At 47.6% G+C, this 12,038-nt stretch overlaps 1 protein-coding gene and 1 pseudogene across 1 annotated transcript in view; both read right to left on the bottom strand.

Moving 5' to 3' along the window:
- Ptprh (protein tyrosine phosphatase receptor type H) overlaps positions 1-6,907 on the bottom strand; it is a 49,419-nt gene extending 42,512 nt beyond the window's left edge. The window contains exons 1-2 of the mRNA XM_021219603.1: positions 6,778-6,907; positions 4,813-5,073 (exon numbers count right to left, since the gene is read on the bottom strand). Coding sequence (XP_021075262.1) covers positions 4,813-5,073; positions 6,778-6,907 — 391 coding nt within the window. The remainder of the gene's footprint in view (positions 1-4,812; positions 5,074-6,777) is intronic.
- Positions 6,908-10,209: 3,302 nt separating this feature from the next.
- LOC110337071 lies at positions 10,210-10,938 on the bottom strand (annotated as a pseudogene).
- Between the last annotated feature and the right edge of the window lie 1,100 nt (positions 10,939-12,038).

A 12,038-nucleotide genomic window follows, 5' to 3' on the forward strand; every position in this document is an offset into this window, starting at 1 on the left:
CAGGAGGCTCCCAGCTCAGGCTGATGGAGATGTTGCTCTGACCTTCCACCCTCAGGTTTCTCACTGGGTTTGAGGCTGAAATGGGGACAGAAAGGGAAATCAGGTGTTGTTCCTGGTCCTCAAGTTTCTGTCTCTTCATAGACCATGTCCCAGTGGCAGAGGTGGGATGACTCAGACCTAGAAAGTTTAACATGGAAGCACAGTTTCCCTGTGACTCTTGGCATGTGGCTGGTTGTCACTAGGGTGCTGCTGAGACTTAGTGCTAAAAGCTGGGAAAGTTGAATCAGTGCATTAGTAATGTCAGACCTAACAAAGCATGGTGGCTCAGCTCTGAAAATCTAGTACTCAGCAAGCTGAGGCAGGAGGATTTCTACATTTTTGAGGCACACACGGGATACAAAGGTATCTCCTGTCAAGAAAACAAAGAAAGAAGCAAAGGAATTCAAATGAATGAACATATGCCCCAAGCCCAACTTCATTGCTTTGTAAAATACGGGTTGTATGTAGAAATGAGATCTACTACAGCTTTCAAGTATCTCTGATGCAAGTGCTGGACAATCCGACTGAATTGGAAGGCGGCATCTCCACAACCCAATGCAATGGAAACTTCTGGGGATCTATGTGTATCACCCTACGTAAGACTCCCAGCAATGGGAGATCTGGAATTGAACCAGCTTTCTCCTGTTACCTGGCAAGATTAAATTGGAGTCCCTAGAATACCAATCCAGACAAAAACCTTTCTATGTGCAATTGGTCCTGCCTACCAGATGTGCTGGGGTCACGGTGGCCCAGAAATCGTGGGAATAACTAAGAAACGTCTGGTCCAGCGTGAGACCTCCATGAGAGGGAGCCCACCCCTGACACTGCCTAGAGTTTTCAAATATCTCTCATGCAAGTACTGGGAGACACAACTGGATTTTGAGGGGGCATATCTGGTCTGAGCTAGATACCTAATTCGATGAAAAATTCCAGAAATCTATTAGGGTCACCCTATCTAAGACTCCTAGCATTGGGGGATTCAGAGTCTGAACCAGCCATCTCCTGTAACCCAACAAGTGTCCAGTGGAGGGATTGGGATACTAACTCAGACCAAAACAAACAAAACTTTTGATGTCCAGTTGGACCTACTACTATGCCCACTCCAGTGAAGTCTGCCTGACAGGCTGAGAGGCCTGGAAACACTCACAAGGCAAAGAGTTTCAAGGAAACTCAGTCTCCCGGAACCTTGGCATTCTCATAACCCATATACTCAAACCCTATCCCCACATTAGTATGGTGTATGCTCTCTTTCAGTATTGTTTTATTGTAAGTGCCTTTAAAGATTGAATTTTATCATAGGTGAGCCTCCACCAGTGTTCCAACGTCCTAGAAAATCCTTGAAGCCGATAAGCTTGGAATTCAGTAGGAATTCAGTGAGAAGGTTACCTATTCAGTAACATTCAAATTTACTTCTAGTAGAGACCAGTGAAACTAATTAGGCATTACAAAGAACAGAGCTAGGGCTAGTCTGCAGAGTGATTACTGAGGACAGTAGCCCAGTCTCACTCAAACAGGCAAACACTCATTGGCCTAGTTTAACAATAGACTACCTTTACACCTGCCTGGTCCCCACCATCTTTTGATGTATACAATCCTTTTTTTCTGTCACAGTAACTCTGCAGATGTGTCCCACCTGGCTTTTCTTGTTTGTTCTTCTGTATAAAAAGTTTGATGCTTGATCTGAAAAAATACATTCAGATTCTACACACTCTCTCGTGTTGTCTCTGTTTGTCAATTTCCATCCGACTCCATGCCCATCTGTCCAAGACTCTGATTTGCATGGATTGAGGAGGGCCACTGAGCCTGGTCCATGGCAGCCTACCTACAATTGTGCTAGGGTAAAGTGTCCCAGACATTGTGAGAGTGGCCAACCATTTACTGGTTTAGCTTGACACCCATGCCACAAGGGTGAATCTAGCCCTCAGGCTACCTAAAAGGCTAGGCCTGTTCGGCCCAGACCTCAGAGAAGAGAATCATTCCTGATGATGGTCTGCTGTACTCCTAGACTGGTGCCTAGCTCAGTTGTCGCTAGAGAGGCTTCCTCCAGAAACTTATGGAAACAGATGCAAAAACCCACAGCCAAGCCTTAGTGGTGCTCAGGGAATCCTGTGGAAGAAGGGGAGGAAGGAATGTAGGAGCCAGAGGAGGCAAGGACAGCACAAGGAACAACCCACAGAATCAACTAATGCGACTCAAAGGCACTCACAGAGACGGAAATGACAACCAGAGAGTCTGCAAAGGACTGACCTATGCCCTCTGTTTGTGCTCTGTCTGGACTCCACCCCCACAGTTACCTGGCAACAGCCAGGTGTGCTCCTTCCCACTATAAAAGGGGCTGCTTGGCCCCTCCTCCCTCTCTTACTCTCTTACTCTTGCCTCTCTCTTGCCTCTTGCTCCCTTGCTCCCCTTCTCTCCCCCTCTCTCCCCATCTCCTTCCATCTCTCTCCTTCCCTCTCTCTTTTTTCACATGGTCATAGCCAGCCTCTATTCTTCCTCTCTCTCTCTGCCTTTCTCTGCCTCTACTACCCTCTTAACTTCCCTCCCCATGCCCTGCATAAACTCTATTCTATGTTATACCGACACATGGCTGGTTCCTCAGGGGGAAGGGATGCCTTGGCATGGACCTGCCAAAGATATCCCCTTCCCCCCTACCTCACCACACCCCCATAGAACATAATCTTATACCTATTTATCTTTTTATAATCACAACACCTTCTGCATAGATCTTACAGTTGCATAATTTGTCTTCCTTTTGGACTCTTAACAATGGGAGCAGGCACTGACTCTGACTCTTCTGCCTCCATTATGGACCCTTCCCTTCTACTGGGTTGCCTCTTCCTGCCACAACACAAGGAGAGGTACAATTCGATATGCCATGCCTACATTCTCATGTCTTGGGGAGTGAGATAAGAGAACTGCATAAGTTCAAAGACAGCCTGAATTACATAGTGAATTTCAGACTAGCTGGGGCTATGGAGTCATGTCCACTCTCAAGTGGATGCGCATGCACACACACACACACACACACGCACGTGCACACACACACACTATGTCAATAAATAAAGATATAATTTTTGAAAGGTGCTGACCCACAGAGAAAAACACTTGAAAACCAACTTTGACCTACACACAAATGCATACATACATACATACATACATACATACACACAGAGTCATATACTACACAGATATACACATGCAAACAAAAGTAAATCACTAGATATGATGATTTGCACCTTTAATCCCAGCATTAGGGGGGAAGGAAGTTAGTGAGTTCAAAACCAGCTGAGTCTGAGTTCCAGGACAGCCAAGGCTACACCAAAAAACACTGCTTAGAAAACCAAATCACAGCTGGGCGTGGTGGCGCATGCCTTTAATCCCAGCACTTGGGAGGCAGAGGCAGGCAGATTTCTGAGTTCGAGGCCAGCCTGGTCTATACAGAGAAACCCTGTCTCGAAAAAACCAAAAAAAAAAACCTGTCTCGAAAAACCAAAAAAAAAAAAAAAAAAAAAAAAGAAAAAGAAAAAAGAAAAAAGAAAAAGAAAACCAAATCAGGGGGCTGGTGAGATGGCTCAGTGGGTAAGAGCACCTGACTGCTCTTCCGAAGGTCTGGAGTTCAAATCCCAACAACCACATGGTGGCTCATAACCATCTGTAACAAGATCTGTTGCCCTCTTCTGGAGTGTCTGAAGACAGCTACAGTGTACTTACATATAATAAATAAATCAATCTAAAAAAAAGAAAGAAAAGAAAGAAAAGAAAGAAAACCAAATCAATCAACCAATCATCAGTCAATCAGGATGAGTCAGGATTTGGCCATGCAGAAGCCCACACCAGGTACCCTGTGGCTGTAAGTACATGGACTGTTGTTACCAGGGATCAAAGAAGCTGCCATCTTCAGTGGATTCTGGTTAACACAGAGACTGGTGGAGGGGATGGTGGAGATGTTGAAGACACACCTACATCCCCTCTGAGGCTCAGGTACCATCATGGAAAGGAGGGGTGTCAAGTGCCATCTTGGGGGCGTGACATGGCCGTGGCACTCATGACCTCCCAGCCATTGTGCTTGTAGGGATAAAGCCAACACAAGACTGATGCTCCAAGTGGTCACTCACAAATGGGTGGTGTACTCATGAGACCCAACCAAGGGGGAATGGCAGCCCAGGGATTCTGGGGAGAGGAAGTCACTGTCTTCAGTGACAAAGCCACCGCTCCAGTGGGTAACTATATCCACACCCAGGTCACGGTGTAAAAACAAAAGAAATGGCCTCGCCGTTCTTGCTCAGAATTCCCGTCCTTAAATTACTCTAGATTTGAAGTCTAAATAGGGACCAACTGGGAAATCAGCTGGTCCTGTTGGTCATATTTCTGTAAATCACGGCCCCAGTAGTGGGTTGCTGGATGGTTGAGACCTGACAGTCCAACAGGGAGACATACGTTATGTGTGATGTGTGAGTTCTTGGTATGTAGTCAGTTGCAACCCATGGAGATGGGAATATTTTTATGAGATTAGAAATGCCAATTTTGTGCTCTCTTTCTGCTCATAATTAAGGAAGGAGACCACTTTTAGACCCCCTTGGCTACATGAACTATGGGGGCCCCCTCCGCCTGTATTTCTTTTCCTAAATTTAATGTGGATGATAAAAGCCAGAAATTCACGTGTATGGATGTCATTCCATTTTGCTTGGATCGTGGAATCTGCCACCTTAAGAGACTGTCAGCTCTTAAACTCATCTCTTCTACAGAAAGACTCCGAGCCAGTCAAGCTCTCACCTGCGGTGGCCACGGGCATCTGTGGGGAGCTGTTGATGCCATCTTTCTCTACCCACATGGGAAACTCGTAGGAAGAAGCAGGAGCAAGCCTGTCCACTGTGACACTGGTGCCTGTTGTGTTTTGAATATTATTGCTGCCACCATCTCCAGGCCATTGGACCCAGTTGGTCAAGTTCTGAGGGGCAGCGCCGTCAGGGACCCTCAGGGTGATGGAGGTGTTGGTCTGAGTCTCTGTCCTCAGGTTTCTCAATGGGTTCGGAGCTGAGAATTAGAGCGGGGCTTCCAAATTAGAAAAGCATAGATCGTTCATTATTCTCCCTCCCACCACCTTGTGCTCCACCACCCCCCTCCCAGCTCCAACCTGAGAAACTGCCCTTATCCCCGGTCCACTGTGGACCATCAGACTCAGAGGAACTGGGATCTCATCTTTTGTCAAGGACAATGATTAAAGGTAGGGCTACTCACCAGCTGCCCTGACCATAGAACAGCCATACAAACCCTAGAGAAAACCAGGTAGGCAGAAATTAGCTTAGGTATGGTGAGACTGGGGAGGTGGAGCTAGTGGGACTGACGGAGACTCTCTTGTCTGATCTCTGTCCTTTCCTTAAACCTTGACCAAGGAGAGGAGTATGGGGATGGGGAATGATAAAGGTCATCCCAACACTGGTGCTCTGTTCGGTTGGGAGGACGGTCATGCATGGCATAAGTGGAATATCAGGGAATCAGGAGCCAAAGTTGGTTCCCTGATAAGGGCAAGAGATAAAAGGATCAGTTTCACTTTCTGAAAAACACAACCAGGGGCATTGGGGGAAGGAAGCAATGGGCCAAGAAGGAAGACAAGAGGCAAAGAAAATGGGCTGAGGGAGGTAGCCCAGAGCTGGGCACCTTGGGTTGGTGAGAAGAGAGTTAGGGCTTGGGCCTCTGGGTCTGAGGGAGGAGGACTGGGCTGTGTGTATGAGCAGCCAGGTCCCATGTTTACTCTCATACCAGACACCAGTATACTAAAGCTTGTCTATATTCCTCGAAATGCAGAGCCTTCTTCTTTCTCCAGATAATGGCCTTCCCTGGCTTCTTCAAGACCCTGGCTGAGAGACCTTCCTTCATATCTCTGGGAATTTAGATTCTAGCCTTTTCTCTCCCTCCCTTGGACCCCAGTTCAGCCCTGAGCAGAGGAGAACTTACCAATAGTACCAAGCTCCTCCAAACCCCACAGTTCCCACCAGCTCTGGCCATGTGTCCCGATACTGCGCAGGGGACGCAGGAGTCCCCCAGCTCTGGAACCTCTACTGGTTGGACTTTCGACTTAAGATTTTCCTTTTGCCAGCCCATTGGTGAGGCCAGAGGCGGAGGCTGGAATGGGCGGAGGAGGAAGTAGGAGCCGTAAGCTTGAGAACGCAGTCGGGCCCTGCCCTGTCCCTTAGCCTCCTCCTTCCTTTACTTCCCGGTCCCCCACACAGACATTCTGGACATCTTCTTTTGTCCAGTCTGGGCTCCCCAGTCTAAGATCACTCCATTTCCTACCACAGAAGCTTCGTCTCCACTTAGGTACCTTCAGATCCCCTAGGCAGACAGAGGTCAGCTCCCACGGTGTGTGAACGCGCCGTGCAGATTTCCAAGGCGCAGAGTTAATAGAGCCAAATGTCCGTCTGGCTGTCCTGTCTTAGGGAATGGGGACACATCATAGCCAACCCATAGCCAGGTGTGGTGACTCACAGCTGTAATACTTAAGGGGAAACTGAGGCAGGATTACTATAAATTACAAGCTCGTCTGGGTTACAGAATCAGCTCCTGTCTTAAACACACACATACGCACATAATACTCATTTACACAAGTGTGCGTGTGCGCACGTGCGCACAGACACACATATATGCACATATATCCACATGTATACACACATATTTTGCATGCATAAATGCATATGCATGTACACGCACACACATGCACAGGCACAGACACACAGGTACCCTGGAAACTGTATCTCATATCCCTCTGGAGCACTTGAGTTGGGGGCAGGGGGCCTCTGGATTCTGTTTCCTTTTCCTGCCTCCCGTAGACCTCTGCAGCTCGATCAGGTGAGGCCTGCATGTTCCTCATCCCGTGGCCTTTGTATATTTGCTCTGTAGCACAGATGCAGCCTCCCACTGCCCTCTAGCAAGGCCCCTCTCCTGTTCCATCACTGAGATTCAGCTCACACAGGGGCCCACACCAGGCAGCCCTGAGTTGTAATCTATCCTGGCAGACTATTTACATTTACATATCTCCCTTGTCACAGGGCGTTTCTGTGACCTTAAAAAGGGTGACTTCAATCCATGGTGACTCAGATTTCTCCTCTATGAAAAATGGTCACAGCTACCCGTAAACAAACTGTGAAGAATGAGAGAAATGGTTGTCTGAAAAACCTTACCAGGGTGTGGTGTTTCATGCTTATTATCACTGCATTTAAGAAGCTGAGGCAGAAGGATGATAAATCCCATATCAAAGCAAGGCGTGGGGGCTGGGCGGTGGTGGCGCACACCTTTAATCCCAGCACTCAGGAGGCAGAGGCAGGCGGATTTCTGAGTTCGAGGCCAGCCTGGTCTACAGAGTGAGTTCCAGGACAGCCAGGGCTATACAGGGAAACCCTGTCTCGAAAAAACAAACATACAAACAAACAAAAAACAAAAACAAAGCAAGGTGTGTAATCACACCTGTAATCCCAATATTGAGGAAGACCAAGAGTCAGAGACCAGCCTGGGCTATGTACGACCCTAGGCTGGCTCAAACTCTCCGTGATCTTCACTGAACTTCCTGCCTCTGCCTCCAGGGAGCTGGGATCCTAAGCGGCTGTAACCAAGGGCTTTTCCACCCACACCCCAGTTCCTGAGTAATGACTCGGAGGCTTATTATTTATTTATGAATGAATGCCTGTGTGATTAGCTTGATCCTTGAGTAGTTCGTAACTTATATTAACCCATTTATACCATTCTATGTCTGCCACGTGGCTGGTTACCTCTCCTCAGTTTCATATGCCTGAGTCTGGATGGGGAATCTTCCCCGATTGACCATTTCCCAGAGTTCCTCTGTCTCTCTAGCTGTTCTGCCTCCTAATCCTGCCTCAGCTTACTGGCCATTGGCTTTTTAGTAACAGGTGTTGCTTCCACACAGTAGATTATCCCTATAAGCAACCACCAGGATTTCTGGTTTATACAGTGCTAGAGATCAAACCCAGGGCCTTGTGCATACGAGGCAAGCAGTCACCTAACGGAATTTTATTCCCTGATATAATTTTCATTTAGTTTTTGAGACTTTGTAGCTCTGTCTAGCCTGGAACTCACTACGTAGACTAGGCTGGCCTTGAACTTACAGAGATCTACACTTGTCTCTACTTCAGTATTTTTCCCCCCTGGAGTGTTGGGAATGAAGGCATGCCACACCACACCAGGCTGTTGGATTTCTTGAGACTTCATCTCAGATAGCTCAGGATGGCCTTGAAAGATCATGAATGCCTAATTGACTCCCTCCAGGTGCCACAGTGACAGGTGTAGATCCTGTCTTTCCTAACCCTGTCCCAGAAGGCACACACCTGCCCACTAATGCCTTTCCCTCTCAAGCACTGGAAGGCACAGCTTGAAAGTGTAAGAAGAGCCAGGCGTGGTGGCGCACGCCGTTAATCCCAGCACTCAGGAGGCAGAGGATTTCTGAGTTCGAGGCCAGCCTGGTCTACAAGTGAGTTCCAGGACAGCCAGGGCTATACAGAGAAACCCTGTCTCGAAAAACCAAAATAATAATAATAATAATAATAATAATATAAAATTTTTAAAAATTTAAAAAAAAAAAAGAAAGTGTAAGAAGCAGGAAGTGAGAGTCACGGGTGCCTATCTTGGATGGTTCACAATAAATGTTTGTCCTTTTTAGTCTCTCACAGCCTCCGTTTAATCAAGGAGAGTTATAAGGGGGAAGGGTGGGGAGGGAACTACCACTTATTGCCCCATGCTGAAAATATCTCAGCCTTTGACATTGTTCCTGAGTCAGAGGAGGAAGGAATCAAGCTCAAGGGGGTCATAATCAAGTGTTGCACTTTGGTCTTCAGGACAGATGTCACTTCCTAGCCTGCACTTCCACCCTACCCCATCCCAACTCCCCTCTCTTCTACAGTTCCTGGGATGTGAGGATACAGTTACCTGCACAGCTAACCTGTCAAGGCATTCCTGCATGTTCCACCATTAAAACCATAGGAACTTTTTAGTTTTGTTCCTCTGGAGGGAGGGTCTGGTTGAAAACTTTCACTACAAAGTGGCTATGGTGGTACATACCTCTAATCCCAAGGGGTGGGAGGAAGAAGGAGGAGTTTGAGGCCAGCCTGATCTACATAGTGTTAAGGCTAACCTCAACTACATAAAAAGACTCTGTCTCTAGGGAAAAAAGAAGAAGAAGACAACCTGATGTGGTGATAACATTTCCTTCATCCTAGCACTCCAGAGGTCAAGGCCGGTGAGGCCAGCCTGGTGTAGCCAGATCCAGTCCAGCCTGGGCTATATGGTGAGGACCCTGTCTCAAAAAATAAAAAAGGAATGTTAATTATTGCAGCACATCCAAGCCTACAGCTGTAATCTCACCTCTTGAGAGCCTGAACCTTACCTCAAAGAACGCATTTTCACTACAAAGGTATGTGATTGATGTTTATGATGATGGGCGCGCCTGTGAACCAATGTGGAGAGGACAGAGCTTTACCCAAGTTATCTTCCTGAACTGCTCTCAGACATCTGTGAAAGACATCTTGCTTTCTTTCACTCTTCAAGACAAGGTTTCTCTGTGTACTGGAACTTGCTCTGCAGACAAGGCTGGCATTGAACTCAGAGATCCTCTTGCCTCTGCCTCCTGAGTGCTGGGATCAAAGGCGTGCGCCACTACACTTGGCTCCACCTTATAGATTGAGATAGGGTTTCTCACTGAACCTGGCTGGAGTTCACCAACAGGCTAAACAAGCTGGACAGTGAACTCCAGGATTTTCCTGTCTCTCCCCCACCCAGTTCACACACACACACACACACACACACACACACACACACACACACACCTTCTCTGGTTTTGTCTGGCTTCTGAATGGCTAAAGGATCGTGTGCCCATGCAGGGGCAAAGCACATCTTACATAAGATGTGTAGGATCTTCCTTTTCTTCCTTGACCCTTCCTTGACTTTGACTTTCCCTGACCCTTACTCGCTCACTCACTCCCCCGCCACTCCCACCCTCTCTCCTCATCCCCACTCCCCCACCCCTACCCATATCCTGTCACTGAAGAAAATGCAAGGTCACTTTTTTTTTTTTTCACAGTGGCAACAGCAGACGTTTATTAGGTGGAGAAGGCCCTCAATTTTGTTAAGGGAAGTGGTACCCGGCAAGCCCGCTGCATGGATGCAAGGAGGCATTCCCAGCATGAGCGTTCCCGCTCCTCCTTAACCCTGATCTTGCAGGAGCAGCTTGTCGGAGACCAACAATTACATGAAGGGCTTGCAGTATCTTTAGTTCAACTTGGCCAACAACTCTTCCAGTTAGGACCGAGCTTTGAACCTTCCCTTGAAGTCTTCAGTGTGCTCCCTCACAGACAATCTGACTCCTTCTGGAAGATTGCTTTGGAGTACTTCCAAGAAAACCTCTGCAAATGTAGCACTCAGACCGCTGATCTGAACCACCCGCTCATGGGTGGTAAGGACGGAGTCTAGGACCATTTTGTTGCCTTGGTCTGGTAGCTGCATCACTTCTGTGGTTTTGGTAGGCATCACATGACTTTCCTCGACTTTGATGGACAGCCAGTTGCAGAGGCGGTGGTCATACTGGGCATAACTTTCTGCCAGACCCATGTCATAAGCTGTCAGGTGGATATTTAAAACCTCATATTCATAATCTGTCCCCACATTAATGGGTCTCACTTCTATTTTTGCTTTCTTCTTTTCCAGCACTCTCACCAAGTGTCTGTATCTTCTGATGCCATGAGCGGGCTTCGTCTTGTAGTGTCGACTGATCCTCAGAATACCACCTGCAGAAAAAACGGGATTCTCTCCCAAACTTCTGAATCTTAGGAGGGAAAAACCTTGCTTAGAAACAGTATTAGTTCACACCCCAAGCACTTTTCCCAGGGTTCCACTCATTCTCAACCACAGCGGCTTCTGAGCAAACTGAAGATCCACAGGGCTTCTGAAAACAATGCCGGGCAAGGTCACTTTTCTATTGCTCTGAAGAGATGCTGTTGCCAAGGTAAGTTATAGAAGAAAATGTTTATTTGGGGCTTGTACTGGCTAGTTTTGTGTCAACTTGACACAGGCTGGAGTTATCACAGAGAAAGGAGCTTCAGTTGGGGAAATGCCTACACAAGATCCAGCTGCAAGGCATTTTCTCAATTAGTGATCAAGGGGGAGAGGCCCCTTGTGGGTGGTGCCATCCCTGGGCTGGTAGTCTTGGGTTCTATAAGAGAGCAGTCTGAGCAAGCCAGGGGAGGCAAGCCAGTAAAGAACATCCCTCCATGGCTTCTGCATCAGCTCCTGCTTTCTGACCTGCTTGAGTTCCAGTCCTGACTTCCTTGGTGATGAACAGCAATATGGAAGTGTAAGCCAAATAAACCCTTTCCTCCCCAACTTGCTTCTTGGTCATGATGTTTGTGCAGGAATAGCAACCCCGACGAAGACAGGGCTTACAGTGTCAGAGGGTGAGACTGTGATCGTCCTGGCAGAGGGTGTGAAAGAAGGCAAGCAGGCACCATGATTCAGAATGGGGGGGGGGCTAACATTGAAGGATCACTGTGAGAGGTAGGCCAGCCTGGGCTATAGTGTAAGGCCATTTCAAATACCACATAAATAGACACAGACACACACTACTTACTGACTCTTACTGACAAGTATCTGTGAGCAACCAAATGTTCCCAGGAGCCATGTGGCAGCTCTGTGCCTGGAAAAAAGATCAAACACCAAAACACAACCACACGGACAGGCTCACCGCCTGTTTCCAGCTCCCAGCAAGTTTCACACCGAGAAGCACTTCTGTCTGAACACGTTACCTTCGGGGGGGACTTGCTGAGGCCAATCAAAGCTTAGGAAGGAACCCTTTCACCTGGCTTCTCTCTGAGGCAGATTTCCAATGTCCTGGAAGATCCTGGAAAGAAAGATTGCAGTTATTACACCCTGGCTCTGATTCCATAGTAATCTGTAAGGGACACAAACGGTCCCTGTGGGGCTGGAGAGATTTTCAGTGGTCA

The sequence above is a fragment of the Mus pahari genome, chromosome 19 (genome assembly GCF_900095145.1).
Source record: "Mus pahari chromosome 19, PAHARI_EIJ_v1.1, whole genome shotgun sequence".
Taxonomy (NCBI): domain Eukaryota; kingdom Metazoa; phylum Chordata; class Mammalia; order Rodentia; family Muridae; genus Mus; species Mus pahari.